General features: G+C 41.2%; 1 protein-coding gene across 1 annotated transcript in view; it reads left to right on the top strand.

Annotated features, from left to right (window-relative positions):
• The first annotated feature begins 849 nt into the window (after nt 1-849).
• Nucleotides 850-24,161, top strand: part of cacng2a (calcium channel, voltage-dependent, gamma subunit 2a) — an 83,964-nt gene continuing 60,652 nt past the window's right edge. Inside the window, exon 1 of the mRNA XM_004552515.4 lies at nt 850-2,319. Coding sequence (XP_004552572.1) covers nt 2,094-2,319 — 226 coding nt within the window. The 5' untranslated portion in view covers nt 850-2,093. The remainder of the gene's footprint in view (nt 2,320-24,161) is intronic.

The raw sequence follows: 24,161 nt of genomic DNA, 5'->3' as shown, positions 1-24,161 counted from the left end.
TTTAGTAACAAAGAACAAAACAAAAAACAACAAAAACGCGAGAAAAGTGACATTTAGAGTGGCTACTTCACAGAAGAGTGCGAGAGCTGCAACGATTGGATCGGGCGATAATCATCACAATAAAGCCATTAAATGCGTAAATTCCTACATGTGTGCACAAATGCAACCCACCATTCAAGAAGAGAGAGAAAGCGAGGGGGGAGAGAGAGTCCACCATCGCAACACCCCCTCCTTCCGTCCCCTCCACCACTCACAGAAACGGAATTAAAAAATCTTTAATATCTTTCCAGCAACTGGCCTCCATTGCTGCAGCGCTGAGCGCGCGCACACACGCCGACACTGTGGGCCTTTAAAGCGTCGCCAGAGCGGAAGGAGGAAAGTGACCCTCCGATTCAAGAGCGGCTTCTTTACACTGAAGGAAAAAGGGGGGAAACGGCTGGAGTGGATATGTTGAATGTATAGCGCTGCTCACATTGACATCGTGACAACACCAGCGCTGTCCGTGGATCTGTGCGAGTCGCTCTCCTGATTGTGTAATATCATTTTTTCACCCCCTTCCTGCAAAAGCGGCCGAACCTGCACCCGAGAGCGCAGGAGAGAGAGCAGCGGCAGAAGCAGCAGAAGAAGAAGAAGAAGAAGAGGAGGAGGAGGAGGCGAGAGCAGGGGGATCGCAGCCTTCATCAGAATTTATTTTTTCTTGTTATTACATGGCGCAAGGGCTATACAAACGGGACCGTCCTGGGTGTGATACTGCCACGGTGAATTTGGATATCCACGCAGCAGCAGCACCACCATCCTCCTCCATCCGCCGAAGAAGCACCGTGGGTTGCGACGGCGCCCACACCGACTCCTCATCCTCCTCCTGCCGGCTCCATGTCGAGTGATGGTCGGCTTGCCTTGCTGGATGCTCCCCGCTCTCTCCGGATCGTCGACCACCGAACCTCCTCTGACCGCAGACCCCCATTTTCGGCGGAAACCTTCCCAGAGCTATAGGGCTACATATGGAAACTGGGGATCAAAATTTTAGGAAAAAGGAAAATCTAAGCGGTTAATTTATTTTTTTTAACTAATTTATTACTATTTTTGTTAGGTTTCGATCTGGTTTTGAGCGTGTGTGTTTCTTTGCGCCGGCTAATGAATTAATTTAGTCGTTGAGCCTTGATTTCCTCATTCCACCGGGTTGATTTGTGAGAAGACAGATTTGCTTTTAACCTCACAATAGGCTGTTATAAAACACGCAGGGAATCGCTTTTATTTCCTCTCGACAGGACTCGAATCGGTCCGTTTGTTTACTCTTCGCTGTCACCACTAATATGACAGATTTAGATTTTGTCCTTCGTTTCCTTCCCCAGTTTATTTTTACTAATAAAAGCCACTAGAATAATACTATTAATAACAACAATAGTCTTTAGAATAGCTCTCTTTCTGAATACTTACTAGTAAACGTAATGTTATAGCCTTTGACTAAAGCAACTTGTTGTAACAGAGTATTGAACTGTTGTACTTCAAACCTGCCATTACTCCAACACCGCACCCCCCACCCACCCAGCCGTCTCTTTGCTCCATTTGAGCTCGTGTAAATTCAGCTCAGTGCTTATAGCTGTGATCTCTACAAGTCAACGAACAGGTTGTACAAAATCAGCCTTGCTTGTCTTTTTAGGCTCCTCTTAGTTACCCCAGGCTTTAATTAACCAGTCATAGATCTGTGTTAATAATCACATTTGTAGCTTTTGTTTTCTTGCTGCAAGTGGCTCCAGTGCTGGGCTCCATCTGCAGCTCCAGGCCTGCTGAGGTGCTGTCATCCTCTGCATACCTAATTTTTCCACACATCTTTTTGGGTGTGAAAGTTAAAACAAACAGAGAGGAGAGACTTCACCGCCTCTTCCTCTCTCCCCCTTCTCTCTGCCATAGTTAGTTTTTTCTCTTGTTTTGGTCCTCACCCAAACGCAACCATAAGGTTCCTACCGCATCCTCCGCCTCCTTCTTCCCTCTCCTTCCGCTCGAGTATATCCCGTTTTTTCGGTTTGATTTGGTCCCGCAAATTTTCAAATATTTACTTCCTATACATCAAGAGGAAAGGGGGTCCCCCTTTCATGGAATGCGGAAACATGGGTCTGTTCGACCGCGGAGTCCAGATGCTGCTGACCACGGTGGGCGCCTTCGCGGCCTTCAGCCTCATGACCATCGCGGTCGGCACGGACTACTGGCTGTACTCCCGCGGCGTCTGCAGGACCAAGTCCATGAGCGAGAACGAGACCAGCAAGAAGAACGAGGAGGTGATGACCCACTCGGGCCTGTGGAGGACGTGTTGCTTGGAAGGTAAGAGGAAAGTCGGTTCTTCTGTGGTGCTGTAGTGCAACATAAACTTTTCCAACGTGTTCATTTGCGTGCGTTTGAAGCCGCCCGCCCGAGAGGCCTCAGCACTGCCACGACACAAGTGTACTGTGGGAGGGGAACCTATTCTCTCTCTTTTTCTATGCTACTCAATGTAAATGAGATCCACTGCAGAGTTTCCCTGCAAAGGGTGTTTAAATGTGTGTCAAAAGCCAAACGATCTCTTAGGATACTGAATACGTCACTGACCTTCTTGGTGCCTCAAATGATACAATCTGATAGAAGGAAAGTAAAAATGCAACATGTGACCTGGCTGCTGCTTATGAGCTTATATGTGTTCTGCATTTATGGGGAAGGAGATTTCTACCTTATACCAAACAAATCAACGTGCTGTAAAGATCTGACACCATCATTTAGGTTTCATGTTCTAAATCTGTTTGAAATGAACTTCACTTTTTAGCACTTAGTTATGTTTTGTTGAAAAAGAAACAAAGAAATTTCACTTTTAGCCGAAATGACAAGTCCATTTTCCAGCAGGGTGAAACAGGTTTCTGTGAGGAAAACCCAAAGGACTACACGGATGTGCAGCTAATAGATGAGAACAATTCGGATTAGAATGAGTTTTTCTGAATTTGTGGATGGTTTCAGTTTTCATCTTTTTCATGAACAAACCAAAACTTATATCAGTAGAAATGGCATCTGCATCTTGCAATGGATCACAAGGTCAAGAAAAGTTAGCATGGATCCCAAAAAGTAGGCTTTCCACATAAATTCTGTCTAAAACTAATGTAACTCATTAAATCTCAGCAGTTTTGAGCTTTGGAAGAGACTGTTGTAACTTTTACCTGGTGTAAAATAAGCCCTTATATAAAAATCACGAAACTGAATTGCTGCACTTCAACGGTTAATTTTGGTGTTTAGCTCCTGCAGGCAGGCTGAATCAGGTTTCCGGTTGCATAAAAGTCACCCACACCAGTCTGGAATTGTTTATTCAGTCCGGCTTTAGAGTTTAAATAATAAATTAACAACACATTCACAGGCTGTAGGTGGAGATGAACCTTCCATCATATATCACCCTGATATATTGGCATGCCAATAAGCTGGTCTAACCCTAATTAAAGGAAGCTGCAGGAGATCTGTACCTTTAAAGAGGATGTGACACCGGGGCAGCACGTTGGACAGAGCGTGAGGACCCAAAAGTCGAGATGCAGTCACATCTGTCAGCAGGCCTGACCTGCCTGACAACCCTGATGATGGCAGAGCTACCTTCGACCTCCCTGTGCCCGGTACTTTCTGAGATGTCAAACTGCCTCACGTCCTGAGTGCAGGTTTTCAGACGACCTCGAGTGTCTGCCCTGTCAGACGGCGGCGGCGTGTTTCCTGTCATGCCCCGGTGGAGGCGGTCGGTGCTGACTTGGAGTGAGGTGCTGTAACCTTGTGAGGGCACAGAGCGTTACAAATCTGTTCATCGTCTTAGCTGTGAGCCCCTGAAAGGCCTCAGTGGCTGACTTCATGCTCTTCTGCCCCCTGTGATAAGCAGCACCCTCTGTTCAAAGTTTAAGAAGAAGAAACATTTAAAGCCGCTATAATGAATATCTTTAAAATAACTATGATAAAATAGCAGTGCGAAAGAGGTCGCTTGTGGAGTAGGGATGAATTATTGACCAAATCTACAGCTTTCCTTGGCTTACAGAGCTTTAAGGAGAGTTTAAGGTCATTATTTAACTGTGGAGGCAGTGCACCTCCCTCTTTGATTTCTGCTCACTATGAAACAGCAGGTTGTAAGAGACTAAACAGAGGGCGAAGGTGGAGGAGACCAAAAACAGACCAAAAAACAGGAGTGGAAATTGAAAATTTATTAGCTGGATACAAACTCAGATCCAAGTGATTTGGAGCTGGATGTGAAAATAAGAATCTTTTTGTCAACATCCAGTTAAAGACTGATAATATATTTAAAGAAAAAACAAATATGTTGCCACTTCAAATGTTTAGACACAAAAATGACATTTAAATGATGTGTGAAACAATGTGCTTTTGCTTTAAAATGAAAAAAAATATATATATATAAGATTTGTCATGTTTAAAAATTCTCCCTAGTTGTGTAAAATTGACATTTCTTTCATTTTTAGTAATCATGACAGGAACAAATTAGGAAGTCAGGGGACACTGCTATAATGCCACAGAGTCCCTGTAGGGAGGAGGTTGGGGTGAATGAATATCCGAACAAAACATTTAAATTAAATATGGCTGAACGTTTCCTGGTTTAAAACTATTGTAGAGTGCCTTGAGGCCATCATTGTTGTGATTTGGCACTGAATTTTAGATGCCAGTCAGTTGAACATACTGAACGTTTCCTTGTTGAGTCTGATGATTTGCTGCTTTTTTGTCATAACTATTAAAGTCTAAATATAAAAGCAAATTAACAAGTATTTTATGCTTTTTCAGCAATTTCAAGGCAAAACTCTAAATAACCTGGAGCACAAAAATAATCATTAATTGCAGGTCTGCTAAAAAAAAAATAGACATGCCCGATATGCAACAACGGAAATATGTCACTCTGAAAATGAAACGTAAGGTAAAGAACAAGGAGTGTAATGGTATTCAAGTCATGCTGCTGTTCCTGTTAATGAGATTCAATACATTTACCCTTAAAAACACCTTTATTTGGTGCACAGCCCTTCTTCCGATCACAGCATTGACACCTCAGCTGTTCCCGAGAAGCTGCTCAGGTGCTGGGATCAGAAAGCTGCGGTCTCACCAACACAGCTCGAGATGTGAGGCAAAAGAGCTCAGCTGGCCTTCACCTGATAAATAAGAGGAATAACACTAAACACTGATACAGTGATTATATTAGTCGACATAGGATCACAGTTACAGCTGGAGTGTAATTGTGACAGTGACTGGCTTTTATCCCTGCCAGGCCATTATTTAATTGGCAAACAGAACAGCACGGAGTCAAGATGAGAGCAAAAAACATCACACTTAGACTCGCTGTGCGCGCATGTGTGTGTGTGTTCCTTTTGCATTAGCACAATGTGCTTCTTCCTTTGAATCCAGGATCAAAATGGCAGGAAATAAACCCAGATTTGTCATTTGTGATTCATGAATGATCCCCGGCCCAGAAGAGGCAGGGGAGTGGAAAAATGGGGCCACTGCATTTACTCAGCGGGGTCAGATTCATTTAAATTCTAATTCAAATGACTTCCTGCTCAGGAAATTGGGTCTTAAAAAGCGAGTACATTTAATTATAGGTAGTTTGAGCAATTTTATACCAAAAATTGTGAGGGGGAAATTGAAAAATAGGAAAATATAGAGCGGATGCAGCTGGAGAGAGGCAGCGATAAGCACCAAACCCTGCCTTGTTTCAGCACATAGAGAGTCAGGAGGAGAGATATCAAGTTTACATTTCAGATGTTAATTAGGCTTCAATTTGTAGCTCCGCTCTATTAAATCAAAGTGCCAAGACGGATAGTATTCACGGTTCCCCGGTTCCTCTAAAGTGAGCTGGTGATCAGGCAGCGGCTGAGGCTGCAAATAGTTGAAGTGGTCGCTCCATCCTCCTCGCAGCAGTGAATGCAGACTGTGTGTTTGGCAGCTCGGTATCCCACACATTCTGCTTACTGAGTGTACGCAGGTAGGCGACCGTTTGTGTTTGTATAACAGCTACAGAAGAAGAGAACCTGTGAAAAAGCAAAATGGGAATACCCACACTGGGTGCACCTCGACCTCTGCTCCGCTCACTGCTTGTCAGAGAAACAGAAAAATCTTTCTCCTGTGGATCTACAGAAAACTGATCATTTACTTTCCCTCAGTATAAAACCGTGCAAGTGTGCTTTGGAGGTTTGCGCTGGGTAAAACACAGAATATCTCGTATTGATTTAGCAGATGTTCACTTTTCCTTTCTAAAGCTGAAATAACTGATCAGTCAACGCTGTTTGTTGCACATTTTAGGATTTGCTGCTTTTCTTTCTCAGAAATTGATTTGAACTGTTGTTTCAACAAATCGGCTTTATATGAAAATTGAAAAAATGTCACAACTTTCTCTCAGTGAGCAAAAGTGACACCAAAATGAGGCAGAAATGGAAGCTGCCATCTTGCACTGATGACTGGAAGACATTGTTCAGACTTTGGTGGGTTCAGGGGCATTTAAAGAAATGTGGAAATCACATGGATAACAGTTATAACAGGATGCCATATGTGATTTTCCATCACTAAATCTTTCTCAAAAACAACAGCAAGTTGTGCAACAGCATTTAAAATGATTTTTTTTTTTTATTTCTGGAGGAACTAATTTTTCCGTTTATTATGACACCGCATAATTTGCATCCAGAGCTTTTGCAGTAGCAACTTGGGACGCATTGAGCTAAGAGTGACGGAAAGCGGTTATTGCTAATAGTTTTCTAGATGCTGGCATTTACTGAGTTTTACAATATCTATAAAATAAATGTATATATAAATCTATAAACATTTCTATAAAACTGTTACTTTTTAGGTCACATGTGTTGTGAAGGTTTTGTGTTGTTGGTTTAAAGCTTTGACTTTTGTGTTGGCTTTAGTTCAGGATTCCTCTTTTGGTGTATTCATCACTGAGTTTGAGTTTGTGCAGCATTATCTGAGCACTGGTTTCTGTTTAGGCTCATGCCTCTAGTTTTCAGCTGTACCTCCCTCCCTTAGTTGCATCTTTGTGGTGCAGTGTTTCTTTGAGTCAGTCTTGTTAAGTGTGAGTTTTCTTGTTTCTGTGTTTAGTCGTGTGTATTTTGCTTCAGTATTTTTGGCTTCCTGTACTACTTTTCTTTTCTTGGATGTTTTGTTTTGGTTTTAACTTCTTGCCTGTCTGATCGTGCTGATTACATCCACCTGTGTCTTGTTCTCCTCCTGTTTCTGATCCTGTCTGTTGTCCTCTTTGGTTTTGTCCCTTCAGTTTCTTTGTTCCTTATCACTGTTCCCACCAATGGGTCTGTACTTCCGTTTGGAATTGCTCACCTTTGGATTCTGTTTTTTGTACTTAACTTTGACTGTGTGGCTTTACTTACTGCTTGAATAAAACCTTTCTTTTATGAATTTGGATTCACCTTTAAACTGACTCTGAACAACGTAAAGTTCAAGAGGCTGAGGGCAAAGCCTCAAAACCACATCTGCAGGCTCTATTTCACTACTGCTCACAAGCATTTATGTCAGCCTTACTTACAAATGATCTCATCATATCAGCAACGTGATGTGATCATGGTGTATCTTCATAGTTAATGCTTTATATTTTGGACCTAATATCATTTGAGTAAATAAATAGATTGGTAATCAATAAGTAAGGCAAATTTAGTCAAATCGTGCCGGTGCATTTATCATTATGCAGGCTGAGTTTTTCATCATGTGGCCAACAATTTCTCAAACATGTCTGCAGGTAGAAGAATTTTGTGTGTTTCTGTGCTTTTGCAAGAACATGCACATAATACAAAACTTTATGCCTCAGATATAGGACCCTTATTGTCAACTGCAAAATTCCTCATGGATATGACTAAAGTTCAAACGGAATGCGTCACTCTGTTCAAAGCTCTCTGGGGATGGATCACTTGCTGTCACATTCCTGAGATGTGATTGGTTCCAGGGACATCAGATGATTTCTGTTGGACCCCCTGAGGAGATCGTTTTAACTGGAACAATGTCATAATCAGCCAGCACATTACAGCACAGTTACCAGTTATGTCATCGCACGGATAACACAAGCTGCAACGAAGAGTAATAATTGATCAGTTGTTTTAGCATCTAACTCTTTTTTTTAAGCAAACCGTCACTTTTTCCATCTTTCCTATTCAATAAATCAACTGCTTTCATGCTTTTAGGATAAAGCAGCTCTAGAAACAGGACCATCATCATGCTTCAGGAGGTTTCTAGGACTAAAAAGTGCCTTTGATGGCTTTATTTTGAGAGAAACATCCGATTCTTTTATGCACTGCAAGTCTAGAAAACTTTCAGTATTAGTGTGAAAATACTAATCTGAAAAATACTAAGTACTATTTCTTAATATAGCTCTTGATCACTTAAATGAAAACACATTAACGTGGCACAATTTTAGGAGTTTCCTTGAAAAGGTTTAAATTTTTATTTATTCTGTGTCCGTCTTCCTTCAGTTTTTTGATCCTCGTGTCAAATGTTTTATTAGTTTAGGTGAACCTGGGGCTTTAATCAGTCCACACTGAACAGTGGCTTAATTTTCTTTTTAGTTGTTTGATTTTATCTAGACATTACTTTAGTTCTTTTTGGTCCTTTGCCATTCAGCCTTAAACCAGCATTAAAAGTCCAGTGACTGCGGTTCCACATACACACAGATGTGGTTGCACACAGTGTGGGTGCAGAGAGAGATTCAGCTGGTGAAGCATGAACGGTGCAGAGTAAACATGTGTGATGCGGATGAATTGGTCCCTGGAGGCCGCCGCTCCTCCGTCCTATCTGGGACGTCTGTAAAAAAGCCGCCTCTGCTCCTCCCTCCTCGTGCACGTCGCTCGTAATCTGAGGCATTCGTCTTCATTACAGCGCCACCCTCAGGCTCTACCGTGGCTTCAGGATGAGGACACAGTTTAGGAAGAGACGTTGGAGAGAAATGGTGCACTTCATGATGAAAGAGGGCCACATTTTTCTTTTGTGCCTGGACCTAAAGCAGTGAGACTAATCTAAGTCTTTCTAGCTGTGTCCAAACCACAAAAGCTAAAATACAATAACTAACTAAGCTGTGAAAGTTTTTTCACTTAGTGTTCGCTTCTTCCAGGGTTTACACCGCCTCTCGCCCTTTGAGAGCTGGCACACACTCCAACCTGCTACAACCCTTAAACTGGATAAGCAGAAGAGAATGGTGGGATGGATGGATGCTTTTTCATCTAATCATTTGACCTATGATTTATGAAATTTCAAAGAAATACCCTTTATATTCTAAAGTCCCAGTTGGTGTCCTTAAATTTCCTGTTTTGTCTGAATCACAGTCCAAATCCAAAAGAGATCAGGTTCATTCTTGTTGCATAATGTTGCAGGTAAAGAAAATATATTTAGAATATTTGTAGCATTTTTAAACAAGACTTTGAACCTATGTTGTTTGTGAGTCTGTACATGCTCGCAACATTAATATCTTTAGCAGGTAAAATATCAACCTGTTCATCATTCTAGCACAGCCTATGTTGAACCTATATTATCAGGGAAACATAAATATGTTTCACAAAAGCGTTTTTGTGCCAATTCACCCAGCATCTGTTGAGATCAAGTAGCATCCTCTGGGGATGAAGGCCATCGCAGAGGTGCAAAAAAACTGCTGTTGAGGCTGGCTCCGAAAGAGAGTCATCCCTAAAGACCGTGTTAAAATGTCCAACTTTATAGCAGAGATATGCATGTGTACAAAAACAGGGCATTTTTTTGTTATGTTGTTCTTCATGGCGGCTGTGTGGGGGCAATTTCTTTAAATTCACTGATACAGGCAGCTGTAGAGTATAGCTGCTGGCTAGGCTTCAACTGAACTTCAGTTTAACACACACTTTGCTAACATGTTAGCTACTAACAGTCAATCCAAAAATGATCACATCTGTCTGCAGAAAAGCACCAGAGCAACATCTGTAAAACCAGGTTAGCCATAAAGGTATGCAGAGTTATCAAATCAGGGAGGTGACATTTTTACAGCCGCTTATAGTCGAGGCATCAACCAACTGATCTCCGTCATGGGTTATTAAAATGTATCCAGTGGCTGATCATTCAAATGGGTGCATATTAAGTTGGCTGTGGCTGAAATGGTAGAGAAGGGCATCCTCTGATCACAGAGTTTATTGTTCTATCATCCCCAAGTGTAAAATTGGCCCTTAAATATCTGTGCTGCCAGATGTGTATGCGCTCGTGTGTACTCATATTGCTAAGGTGCTACATATATACTACCCAGCATGCTTGAATTTTGTGCTGCTACTCAGGTTTTTTTCATAAGGGCTCTAAAGAGTCAAAGGCAACATGTGGGTGTGTCTTTTTGTTGTTATGTTAAGAGGTGACGTACTATAGGAGACTTACACAGCTCCTGTCCATCACCCCAGATCACAGTTCACGATTCCTGCCTCATGATTTTATGTATTTGTATGTGGGAGTATCTGTGTACTGCACATTGGTGCATCTGAAAACACATGTGGGAGTCATTTCTGTGCATATTGTGCATGTTTGAATAGTGATGTTTGTGCTCAGTGCATAACAGAGAGGCAGGATGAGATAAAAGAAGATAGCAGTGCAGAGTGGCAGAAAAGAGCAGGATTAGTCTCATAGTCCAATCAGATAAGGATTACCCAGCTGGAGCATGCCCACCCAGGCTAATGCTCTGGCCCTAAAGTGGCATTACACTGTATTATGACACCGATCCCCTGTACGTACAGCTGCATGGGACGGATTACAGTTACAAGTCGAGGGCAGCGTAGATGGAAGCGAATACGGCCACTTGTTGGAGTAAAAACTGAGCCCCCTCTCCTCCGACAGTATCGCTGCTCTGGGCTGCCTCCCCCCTTCATCTGATAACACACTGTGTAAAGTGACTGAGCTCTATTGCACTGCACTGTCAATGCTGTGCAGCCGGCGATGGATGGGCTTCATTTTGCCCTCACCGGAGCTCCGCTGAGACAGCACACAGTCACTGACGAACATGACTATTTTATTGGTCTTCACCTTGCCCTCTTTATTGCCCACTAAGGCCAAATTACAGACCAGACATTATCAGATTAAGCCCGGGCTGCAGACAGTCTAAGAACAGTGCAGAACTCTGGCCTTTGGCTGTGATGCCGTTAAGGCTGTCGTTTATAATTCTCACGGCTACAACCAACAGACTCAGATATCAGTGTAGAGTTTATTGATTACGTGTCTGGTTGAGATCATTAGACAAATATAGTCTGTCTTCAGTTTATATCAAACCTGATGTCTTTATCTTTTGTTTCAGATTGCTTTAAGTCTGCTTGGTTTGTCCTTACTTCTGGGACCAACATTTCTAAGTTTGCTTTACTCCCGGGGTCAAAAACTCATAACAGTGCAACAACTTAACAGAAAATAGGCCCAAAATGGGATCCAAATAAACACAAAGTAGCATCCAAAGAAGTTTTCTTCCAAACAACATTTGGAACAGAGTCTTGTTGCTAGCAGCGGTCCTTTAACTCTTTGCACCATGGAGGTCACTGCACCGAGACCAGACTGATGAGAATTAAAGAGGCTGCCTATTACTACTAAGAAATTGTTCTCCAGCGAATGAACCCTTGTACACTTGTAAGACTTTTGTTTGTTTTTTTTTTGATTGGATATATTTGCCTTATTTAGTAATTAAAAAGAATTCCTGATTTGCAGGTATTAATAATGAATATTTAAGGTGGTATTTTAGCTGTCAAGTACTTTGTCACAGTTATGTAAAGGAGCTGTGTTATCACTTACCTGTCACTTACCTTTCCAGAAAGTCTTTGATATAGCACCAGAACCAGCTCTTCACCTGCTGCAGGTTCTGGTTAGAGCAACCGTCTAGCATGCAACTCCAGAGCAGAATAAACACTTCAATCCACAGCTGTAGTCTGAGATGATGGATTTCAAGTTCAGCTGAGTGACTGTGTGGAGAGGGTGCTCAATGATTGAAGGCTGCCACAATCGACTGTGGTCAGCGAGACACCCAGCAGGGAAACACAACACAGCAAAGGCGTGGACAGAGTGTGGCAAATCAGTTTCAATCACTGTCCTGGACCAACGAAGGAAAGCTGTAAATAAATAACGCTAACACGAGCAGCCAATTATACTTTGGCAGCAGACAGACAAAGTTTGGTAAACACTGTCCCCGCCTCACCCTACTGCCTGAACTCTTTCTGCACTGACTCCACTCACAAGTTCTCCTTCTTCATGGAGGTGAACACTGCATCTGTCCATGTTTTGTTAACCAAGAGAAGAAAACCCATAAACATAACCACACACAAAGCATTTCGATAGCTTAACACTTGTAGGGAAGTTTTATTGCATTTACAGTGCTGAAAATACGCAAGCCAACTTAGTCTTATGTATAATCTGCTATCATATAAACTGTATGTAACACAGTATTGTGACATATTTCTGTTGTGCTTTGGAGATCCAAAGCACAAAATACAATCGTAAAATAGAAAAAACTGAATTTTACGTGCTAGAAACAGTAAATAACTCATATGTTATAAATATTAATTTCGTGAAATACAAAACAAATTGAAAACAAATGTATTGAATAAATAAGTAATGGGTTAAAAGTAAGTTAAGCAATTTCTAAGAATGAACAAAATGTGGTTAGACTGATGTTTAAAGCTACATTTTAGACACCTTAATTTTAAAAAGCTAGCTTAAAAAATACATTTCCTTCCCAGTAAATCAAAGTTTGAAAAAGCATTAGTGCTGAACAATGATAGAACCAAACACATCCATCATCAGTCTTATTATTAGCCATGTCGATCATTACATATCCCCTCTCATTCTCAGACAGATCCCTCGTAATGAGAAAAACATTTATCCTGAATTATGGCAATCTCGATTGAACCACGGAGGTTTAAAGCACACAGCAGACATCATTCTGATTCCCTCCTTGTACATTAATAGTGATGGCTCTTTGTGAAGCTGCATTCGGCTGTCCTGATGAAGTCTCTGAGATTAGATGGACAGCCAGAGGAGTGTGATGGCACGGTAATTGGTTTAGTGTATGATTAATGCCTTGGATGGCTTTGATCAATGAGAGAGGGGCTGTAAACTTCGGTAGCACTCTCCCATAAATGCTGTCGCCCTCTTTGCATGGAGATGCCCCCCACCCACCCGTACTCCAGATATGCGCTTTAGCTACAAATTAGGAAAAAAGTCAACTACAAAGCATTAATGACGGGACATGCTTTGAGGAGGAGAAACATCAGTTATTAACCGCTCTGACCCCCAACACCTCCTCGTCCTCACAGCCAGAAGGGCTGCATGTGTGTTTCTGTGTGTTGATGCCACGTGATATTTTTTAGCTGCAGTTGGTCCTGTTGGGTGGGGTCTATCTTTATCCTACATGACCAGAGAACAAATCGATATGAAACATACCCAGGGCCAATCTTTGTGTAAGCAAACTGTGTGGCACCACAACTGTGGAACCACGACTGCTGGCCGTCTGCTCCTAACTCCACATATTTCCATGACAATTGGTAGGACATATGGATTCGAAACAGAAGCCACCTCAAATCTGTATTTTTAATAAAGATTCTGATCAACATCTGCTGGTGTAAGAATTGTACTGTTACCACAACATTGCATTGATATGCTCTCAGATTAAAAGCACTTTATGCAGAGATGCATAAAGAACTGCTGATTATAATCCTTTAAGCTTCCCAATGACGATGACAATGATGAAGGTGGATGAGTAATAATAATGTGGCTTGAAATATCTCTGTGAACATTTAAAAACAACCAGGCAGTGTTTCAAACTCTAAGTAAAAACTTTAAATTCTGGGAATTTATTTCAGTGTGAGATGAGAAAACTGATGTCATGCTCATGTGAGTGGAGCTTGCTTTTAGTCTCCAACAGCATCAAATACTAATGTTTTGTCAGATGTTCACAGAATCACAGAGAAACACTAAAGGTGAGCTTGGTGTGAGAGCTGTGATCCATCAGCTGCAGCAGCAGGGAAACAGATAGGGTGTTGCTTCCACCTCGTCATGTATGGATGCTTCTTTGGGACCCCCTGACTTTTAAACTCACCGGGTACCACTAAACATCATCTTTTAACATGCACGAGTACGGCTGCTCCCAAAGAATACATCCTGGTAAACAAACAACTGATTAAAATATAAACAGGCTTTGTTGATTTTTCGAGCAACATGACCGTTGGTGATGTTCAGCATTGCCGTGTCCAGTGAATTAGGATAACTTGTGCGTATCACACTTTTCTAAACAAACAGCAGTATTTGACACACTGTAATGTGAAAGCATGAGTCAGTATGGTAAATATGACACTATTGCCATTTGTCAGCTAGCTTAGCTTAGCATAAAGACGGTAAACATTGGGAAACTGGATATGTTCAAGGCAGCAAAATGACTCTGAATGCATCATAGCTTAATTTGTTTCTGCACAAGAGCTGCAAGGTAAAAGAAAGAGATATGTCTGACTAAGTGTTTGCAAAGCGCAACAGTTTCTTTTGCTAAGCTAAACTACCTGCCATTTGGCTCCAACTACAGATGTACACAAAAGATATCCAAATGTTTTCAGTTTGCAAAAAAATATTTGTGTTTTCATTTGCTGCAGCTTTTTAGATTTGAATCTGTTTGCTTCAACTAATCATTGGGGGTTTTATGTGTCCATTTGGGTATGTTTTGGATATTTTAAGAGACATTATGCCAAAAATCCAACATTTAATATTGTGTTTTGGTGTCATAAACTGAATTTCTGTGGATTGCAGAGATTTTGAAGACAGGATAACATGAGTAAAAAGATTTTTTTTAAATTTTCCTTCCAAACAGAAAAACTCTGCAGTGTTTGGATATCGAGCACCAGCACAGTCAGACTTCTCAGCCATCATCGTTTATTTGATCTCAGCCGCTGTTTATTAAAGACATGTTATCCCCTTGAAAATGTAAAGTTTGCATGTTAAAGTGGCTTGAATAACCACTCGATTTTCAGTAGGATTGCACTCTGATTATGTAGAATTGATCCTCTTACATTGGAAGTGTAATTACCAGCAGGTCTATCTCTGACTCCATCGCAGTAGAGCTGCTCTCTGTTCCACCTCCTCGGCCATATCCTTAAGCTGTGGAAGCATCCCAAAGAGACCCTGTAGTAACTGATAATTAACTGCAGATACAATCCATTCATTTAAAGGAGGCACAATTCACTCTTTTTTCCTGCAATAGCACAGAGAAAGCAATCTTCCTTTTGATTAATTGGTGGTGTCCGTGGTGCAGTTCATTTGCAATCTATTACAGCGTATTTGCTTTGTGTCAGAACACAGCCCAAACACACTGCATCATCTCCGAGTTGGTTGAAGGTATGAAGCAGCGTTGGTCTGTTTGGAGGTTTTACCCCAGCTCAGTTTAGTACAGCCTGCTGATATTGATACTAATGTGATAACAATAACAATAGTGGCCATGACTGTGTAATGTAATTGTGTAATGGATATGCAGCATGAGGTAAGCATTCTGTTTTACCCACACTTGCACTGTAAGAGCTCATGTTCAAAGAAGTTCTCGTAAAGGTTTGGCAACTTCTTTACATGTACGTCGGCCTTTATGAGAATATTAGCATTCAGTTTAGTAGTTTTTAGTTCATTTAACTTTTTTAACTGTACAGCTCTACATCTGTATATCTTTATATGTCTATGTGAATAGCTAGACATGTAAATTATTATGATTTTTATCATTTTCATCATCTTTGACATGGAAATACCAAATATAAATTCCAAAAGTGTCTCTGATGCTCTCAGCTGAAGATTTGTTGATTCCTAATTTACTGTGAGTTTTGTACTGGCTAAAAAGAGTTCAATATGGACCCTTGAAATCTATCTTTTTCATAATTTGGCAAAAAAAAATTAATGTAGACTAATTTTTAAAAAATCACCCAAAGATTTTAAACAAGCGATTGAGACCAAAAACAATAAAAAATGCTTACAGAGGTCATAAATCGCTTGAACTGTGATATTCTGTATGATCTGGCAATTAGACGAATGCAGGTTTAAGACACTTCTGAATAGGTATCACTTTGACCCCCAGATTTAAAAAGTAATTCATTTAGAAGATGTCACAATTAGTAGTCATGTTCACAAAAGACCCAAAGACAGACAAAGCTGAGACAGACAGGCAGGTGGATAAATAAAGGAGCTTTAGTCGGGAACTTATGGATTAACAGAAAGTGCTTCACAGTGTGGGAGGAAAAGCCGATAAACTAACAAAATCCAAAAGAACAAAACAAATGTAGGGAGCCAGTAGGAGAAAACAAGGGATGCCTCCCCAATAGGAGGATGATGAGACAGCAGGAGAACTCACAGACTGTATACACACCGGGAAGAAGACGCAGGTGAACTTTCAAAAGGATTTTTTTACTAATAAGAAACTATAACTAGATTCCTGTAAATGTTACGCTTTCTCGTATCACTGCAGTATAAAGTTTCTACTAGCTCTCCTGGAAAAGTAGCTGCTAAGATGCTGTGGTTAAAAGGAATCAAAGGAATCATGGTATACAAAGAAACAAAGCAGCACTAAAGAAAGCAGACAGAGATGTTCCCACCTCTGCAAAGCCCTCTTAACACCCAGTGGGAGAGCTGCTGACACCTCTGCGACTATCACAGAAGTCTTGGACTGAGGTGATGGGAGGTCTGGGTCAGAGGAGGACGTACGGAGGTAACGCCAGTAGGGCAGTGCATGACAGATGGAGGAGCGAACACAGGGCAAACAAAGAGGGCAAGGAGGAAGTAAAAAGACAACATGATGCAGTTTCATAAGGTTACACAGGCAGAGAGGGCAAAGATGATCCAGTCCAAGTGGCCCTGCATAGTATTCAAAGTGTATATACAAGGCTTTATAGTGTATTTAGATATCACATGTCTTTGGCATTTGACTGTGATTGATTTGTTTTCTGTGCAACAATGCAAAGAGACTAGACAGAGTTGTAATTTCAGACAGACAGACAGACAGACAGACAGACAGTTGAGCCAATGGGATTGATTTCTCTTTTGTTTTTTATACTGCAGGACAGACGCAGTAACAGGTTGCTCGTTCTCACCCCTGGCCTCATTTTTTAGGTCACTTCAGTTATCAAACAACCCTATAACCCTAACTCTGTATCTTAGAGAAAAGTAAAATGGACCAAAAAGTTTTCGATGTATCTAAATAATGGTTTTCTTTGTTCTGTGACTGACGACACTTAGGAAACAATAACGACCACAAAAAAAAACTTAAAATGATATGTTCTGATTGGATAGGGTTGAGGTTGTTATTGAAAACAATAAATCTAGCTAACAGTATGACACAGTAAGATACTGAGACAAACTGAGGCCTTAAATACACAGTTAATCAAGAAAAGTGGACACAGCAGAGTGACGAGACACAGCTGAAACTAATTTTTTTTTTTTTTTTTTTTTGCCTGTCCCGTTTGGCTCTTTTGCCATCAGAATTATTGTCTAAAGGCGGATAAAAAAGATGCCCAACGGATTTACTTTACCAAATGGACCATCCCAGCCTTGCCGTAATGGTCTATTTGGTTCACCTTTTATTGTTTATTTTACTTTATTTTCACTTGCTAAATACGGGACAGATTTGACTGGGGAAAAGAAAGGGGAGAAAGAAAGAGGGAAAGAAAAACAGCGGGGAAGAGGGACGGGGATAAAGGGCAAAAAACAAAAACCACCAAAATAAGCAGACAAAAAATACATATTTCAATCACCTTGATCACCTGTTGAGAAAGAAAAAAGAGAAAACAAGCAGAAGAAAAAAAAGAGCAATATAATAAACAACATCACGATGATCTATGGCATAGGTGTCAAACTCTGGCCCGCGGGCCAAATTTGGCCCGCAGCCTAATTACATTTGGCCCTCAGCCTAATTACATTTGGCCCGCGAAGCCATACCAAATTATTATTAGAGCTGGCCTACTGGTATTATACAGCTATTATATATATTGTTTAGTATTAAGCTTTGCTTGTTCCATATTCAGTTTTTCAGAAAAACGTGTTTGAGTCCATAAGAAGAGATTCATTCTTAAATCTGGAGGAAGATTTATTTTTCAGTAAATATTAACGTTAGCCCGCGACTTTGCTCCAGTTTTGAATTTTGGCCCACTGTGTATATTCCCTGATCTATGGGAATATAACACTAAATACTAAATATTAAACATTATTGTCCAGCACGTAAGATCAACAGTGTGCTTTGAAGTAGGAGCCAAAAAGGGTGTAGTTTGTGTGTGTGAGCACCCGTGTGTACACCTGTGAGCATGAGTGCGCTTGTATTTAAAAGGTTCCTTCCTGTAATGATCTGCTAGAGGGTGTGGGGGGGCCACAGCCCCGTCCTCCAGGGCATGAAGCAGGTATGGAGGAGATCAAAACTCCAGACATCCAGAGGCCCTCAGAACACAAGAGACCATGGTCTGTCAAATGGAATAAATTCTGTTCCTTCTAATATATGTTCTAAATATTTGACTCCTTTACCACTCCAATATGGAAAGTTTATCATATTATTGTTTTGTAATATGTCAGGGTTGTTCCAGATAGGTGTACGTCTGCATGGGATTAATGAAGACTCCGTCAATTTTAGAAACTCCCACCATGCTGTCAGAGAAGAGCTGATGCTGACGCTTTTGAAGCATTCATGTCGTTGGATGTTTGAGCTGATAAATGGTAGGTCTGAGATCTCTAGATTATTGCAAAGTGCTTGTTCTACATCTAGCCAAAGTTCGTCTAAGAAGGTATGTTTTAGCCATCCTGAGATAAACTGAAGCCTGTTGGCTAAAAAGTAGTGCTGAAAGTTAAGTAGTTCTAATCCTCCTTTATCCTTGGTCTTTTGTAGTGTTTTTAAGCTTATACATGGGGGTTTATGTTTCCAAAGGAATTTGGACATATATGAATCGAGAGATCTGAACCAATCTTGTGGCGGTTTAGTTGGGATCATTGAGAATAAATAATTTATTTTTGGTAAGATCATCATTTTTATAGCGGCAACCCTTCCCATGAGTGATATGGGTAAACATTTCCAATCTAGCCAGATCATCTTCTACTTTCTTTAAAAGTGGGATATGGTTTATTTTTGTTAGATCTGCAAGCTTGGGAGAAACATTAATACCTAAATATTTTATATTTCCAGATTGCAGTGGTGTAGAAGAGGAATTATGGAAGGAGCAATTAATCGGAAGGACTGTAGATTTTGACCAGTTAATTGAGTAATCTGATATTCTTGCAAAAGAGTTTATCAATTCAATCACCCCAGAGATATTGGTTTGTAAGTTTTGGAGAAAAAGTAACACATCATCCGCATAAAGGCTGATTTTATGTTCCACGTTCTTGCATTTTATGCCCTTAATTACTGTATTCTGTCTAATTGCTGCTGCTAGTGGTTCAATAAAAATTGCAAACAGTGAAGGGGAGAGTGGGCATAACTCAAACTCAGAGCACTAAACAACCCAGGACCATGACAACTGTATTCAATTTGATTGTCTCAGTATCTCCAATCCCTTTAAGCCACCTTTCTTCTGATTGGGTGGCCCTTTAACCCCATAAGGATATCCAAACTCACTGACATCATTCATAGCCAAGAGTAAAGCTCTTGTCTTTCATTTTCACACAATCCGAACGTAATGTTTTATATATATAATGGTATATATCTGACAGAGAAACAGGAAAAGCGCTGTATGTTCATCGTCATCCTGGATGTTTAGGATGATGATCTGCCTGGAAAAAATATTCTCAAATCTTCAGTAGCAGCACCTCAGCATTGAGGACAACATGAACAGTGTTCATCTCGGTGCATAAGCAGTATTTAGAAGAATTTTGAAATGGTAACTGGAACATTGTGACATGTGCAAAAAGTGAAAACTATGTCCTGCTTTCATCTTGTTCAGTAACTAGCTGACCTCTGGCGCATCTCTTCAGTGCTTGTTCAGTGATTGTTTTAAACACAATCTTTCTGCAGCTTGAAAACAGCCATTTTTTTTCTTTTCACATTAATACAGTGGGCATGAACAAGAACAGCACAGAAATTAACCTGCTTGAAGAGTTTACACGGTAGCATTTGCACCCCTCTGAAATCAGGTTGCTACTGCACACACTAAGACCTCAATAAGAATAAACGGGGTCGTTATTATTCCACGTGAGTTTTAAAAATGATTATAATGGGATTGCAGGGTTTTCATGTTAACCTGTTCAATAACACCTCTGCTCTAAGTCAGAGAAATAAAGCACACATACTAAATATTCCATGCATTTTGCACTTTGTGTCAAAAAAATGTTGAAAGTTCTCTCTCCTATAGCTGTAAAACATTTAAAGAAAACAGTTTTCTGCTCGCTTTACACTCGCTTTATTTTTTTCCCAAAAAATATATGGTTATTTTAATTATTTTTAACAAATTTTCACTTTTTTAGGATAAAAAAAAAACTTCTCTTAAGCAGCCACGCTTACACAGTAGGTTTGGGTCCGTCGTCGTGCCCTTTGGTGGCCATGTTGGAGCGAAGCCCCCTGAGGCTGCCCGCCTGCCTTAGAGGACATCAGACCTGCCTGTCAGTGTGACACTGCTCAGATGGCCATGTTTACTGCACTCCAGAGTGAGTATTTACTGCAGTCGACAGGGCTGGCAGACCCCACTGTCACAGCAAATGGTGCTGTTGGGAAAACAAACATTTGTAATGAGACTGTGTCTGTCAATTGAGGCTGCGGAAAACCACTTCAGTCCAAAACACGAAGGAGAAGTTACGCTTCAAGTTTAAACCGGGAGCAGGGCACGTTCGACATCCTTGGTTTCGTTTTGGTGCATTTTGGGCCGATGCTGAATGTGACCTGACTCTCATTAATTTAGATGCTGTTGGTTCTACCAATCGCATGTCGAGCCGGAGCAGCTTGACGGAGTGACTTGGGTCCTTAACCTGAAGGATGATGATTTAATATGCTTCCCACGTGAAATGATGTAAACCTGGTGTCTGGGAAAGGCTGACACATGATTATTCATGTCTGTGGCGGTATGTACTGTGACTCCAACGCTTCCACAAAGCCTCAGCTGAACTGCTGACGATGCTGCTGATTTTTGCTGGGATAAAAAAGACCGTGCCTCACTAATCTCCAGATCAGAGCGAGTCAGGGAATTTGTCAAAAATGAAGCTGCTGCTGTTATCATCGCTACATCCTGATGTGGGCAAGGATAAGGTGTTGCTAAGTCCACTGAAGAAGATGATGTAATTTCCAGTGGAGCACACTTATTTTCTCCTCCCCCCTCTCTTCTGGCCTATGTTCGTACATGTGTGTGTGTGTGTGTTTGTTAACGTGTGCGCGTGTAGGCATGTATGGGAGCGATCACCTTCATGTCTCTGTTTCCCTCAGAGCAATAAGAAACAGAATGAATATTTAATGAGGAGCAGCGTGGCTTCTCTTTGCTGTGTCAGATCACTTTCCAGGACAGGGAGTCTCTCATGATCATAGCAGCATGCATACAGGCAGCCCAGAGTGTGAAAAGTCACACACATATCCACACAAAATCAGACTTTCACCTGGAAATAACTACAGTTGTCATGTAGAGTCTGACTGCACATGCATGTTTTGCTCCCTTCTTTATGAGTGACACTGTGTCTTACAGTTGTGCTTCTGTAACCAGCCTTTTTATTTTGTGTGTCACACCATTACATCATCACAGCCAGGGCCGACGCTGTGCCGGTCTTTAGGATGACGGCATGAACAAGTTGTGAAAATGAATCTATTATTTACCCACAGTGCTCTTCATACCGCTCGCTGCGGGGCAGCTTGGCCTGCGAAGTCATCTCACTATGCCTTAGTATTGAAAACCACACATCTGGAAATAAAATGAAAGTAAGAACCTAAAGGGCTCCTCTTTTCAACCCAAATGAATGAACTGATCATTGAACGAAATCAAATCGTCTTTGCCATCATTGGTAGCGTGCATATTTCAGTGAAATTAAGACTGTAGGCTACAGAAATGTACACAGCCACTGAAATACTTTTACATGTTGTAGGTGTGTGGTCACCAGGAATAAGACATGAACAGTCTTACTCTGTATTTTTTATTTAATTTCAGGTATAAGTATGGCCCTCAAAAGTGTAGCTTCACAATCTTCAGCTTTTTGGTTTTAAGCAGGACATAGCAGATCATTTATCAAAATTCTTATGTGTTTCCGATTTTTATCTCATTTGGTACACAAATGAGCCACTACAGGCAAAACACATTCCTTCATATAATTCCCACTGTCTGTTATTTTTAATATTTTATTCAGATTAACCTCTTAAAACTGTGCTGTTGTTCTTTGAAGGCCTCATTCTGAATGAAATTGTCCACCATTTGAAAGCATAAAACTATGTGATCCGACACTTTTTAAGACAGAGCACAACGTTTTGTTGTGTGCCATATTGAATTGTAGCTTCAGTTTTCTGTTCTTAGTTGAGCGGAGTGGCACCCGATACGGCCTTGGGACTTGTATGTTTCGAGATGTCCTTCTGCTTACCTTGGTACGAGTGGTTGTTTGAGTTGCTGTTGCCTTCTTGTTTGGCCTATCCTCCTGTCAGACCAGTCCATTTCCATGTTTAGTCACTTAAATCACCTTTCTTCCTCATTCTGATACTTAGTATGAACCTCACAAGGTCATCTTGACCTTATCTACACTCTTAAATAGATTGAGTTACTGCCATTTCATTGGTTGATTAGATATTTTCATTAATGGGCAGCTGAACAGGTGTACCTAATGTCATGGGCCGGTGACTGTATGGGGGTTAAATAATGTGATGCAGACTTACTTTTACGTACATATTGTGATACTGCTTCCAGTTTTGTGCTAAGCTAAGCTAACTGGCTGCGCTCTCCAGCCTCATATTTACAGAGTGATATTGATCTTCTCATCGAACGCTCCATTTGCTGAGTAAAAATGCAAACTTTGCTCACAGAAGACAACATCTTCCCCTTAAGGCAACACCGGCACAAAACATGACTGCAGCCATGTGACTTGGACACACATCCATCTTCCATGTCTTTTTATGTCACATTGCAGTTATTTCAGTTTTATTCTTTTGAAAAGTCAGATTCCTAATTTTACTGAATTTAAAATGCCAACTATTCATCAATTGGTTCTCGTGGACTTTTTAGGGCGTCCTTTCAGTAGATTTCAACCATAAACACTCCTGTAAAGGGATCATTTGGCATCATCTTGCACTTACATTTTGGTTTCTACGTTGTCAGAGCTGCATTCTTCATCTAGAGGATTTTTTTTTTGTGCACCTTTCCATCTACTTTAATTTCATCACCCGTTGCTGCTGCTGAGTATGTGCCCTTGAAAGGTCATTTGACAAACACGACATTTGCTGATTGTTCTACACATTCCATTTCTCTCATTTACTATGTAGAGTCAGACATGCTGTGTGTGATTGTCAGCCAGCAAATGTAGGTCATACTCCTCTCCCAACGCCGTTTGTCAGAAATGTGCTTGTAGTACACAGAGAGACAGGCTCGTCAGTGCAAACGCTAACCACATACAGGCTTAATTAAACTGATTACCCAACAGAATTAAGTGCCGATCAGACAGCCTGTCATCTTCTCTAACCCGACCACCTTCCATTGCTTCTCAGAGGCCACAATATTAAATTTCCTTAGCAGCTGTGTGCAGATTTAACTGAAGAAAAAAAGAAGAAAAGATACAGAGGAAAGATGGGAAGAGAAATGAAAAGAGGCAGTGAAGAATTGGTGGCGGTGAAAACGGTGCACAAGACGATGTTTGTCTTATATCAGGGGAGGGGAGGGGGGAGATGGAGGGTGTGGAGGTGAGGGGGTGGGTAAAGGATGGAGATGGGCTGTAAGCACACACACACACTGTAGGTAGTAGCATTTACATAGATGTAATGAAACAGGGAATTGGATGAATGCATGCCTCCATCCATCTAGCCATCTTGCCTCCCTCCTTTTTTCCCCTCCGTTCCTCCTCCCAGCATGCCGCGCTGCTCGCCGCTGCAGCAGGGCAAGAGATGACATGTGGACACTCAGTGAATTGCCAATCTCCACCGAGAGAGAGGGGTGGAGGGGGGAGGTGAGGTTTGGGGGGGGGGGGGGGGGGGGGGGGGACTGAAGGGAGGTGGTTTGACGCATCCAGACTGCAACCATTGGCTTCTTTTTTCCTACATTAAA

Source organism: Maylandia zebra, linkage group LG4 (assembly GCF_041146795.1).
Source record: "Maylandia zebra isolate NMK-2024a linkage group LG4, Mzebra_GT3a, whole genome shotgun sequence".
In the NCBI taxonomy this organism is placed as follows: domain Eukaryota; kingdom Metazoa; phylum Chordata; class Actinopteri; order Cichliformes; family Cichlidae; genus Maylandia; species Maylandia zebra.
This window is presented reverse-complemented; position numbering and strand designations above follow the sequence as displayed.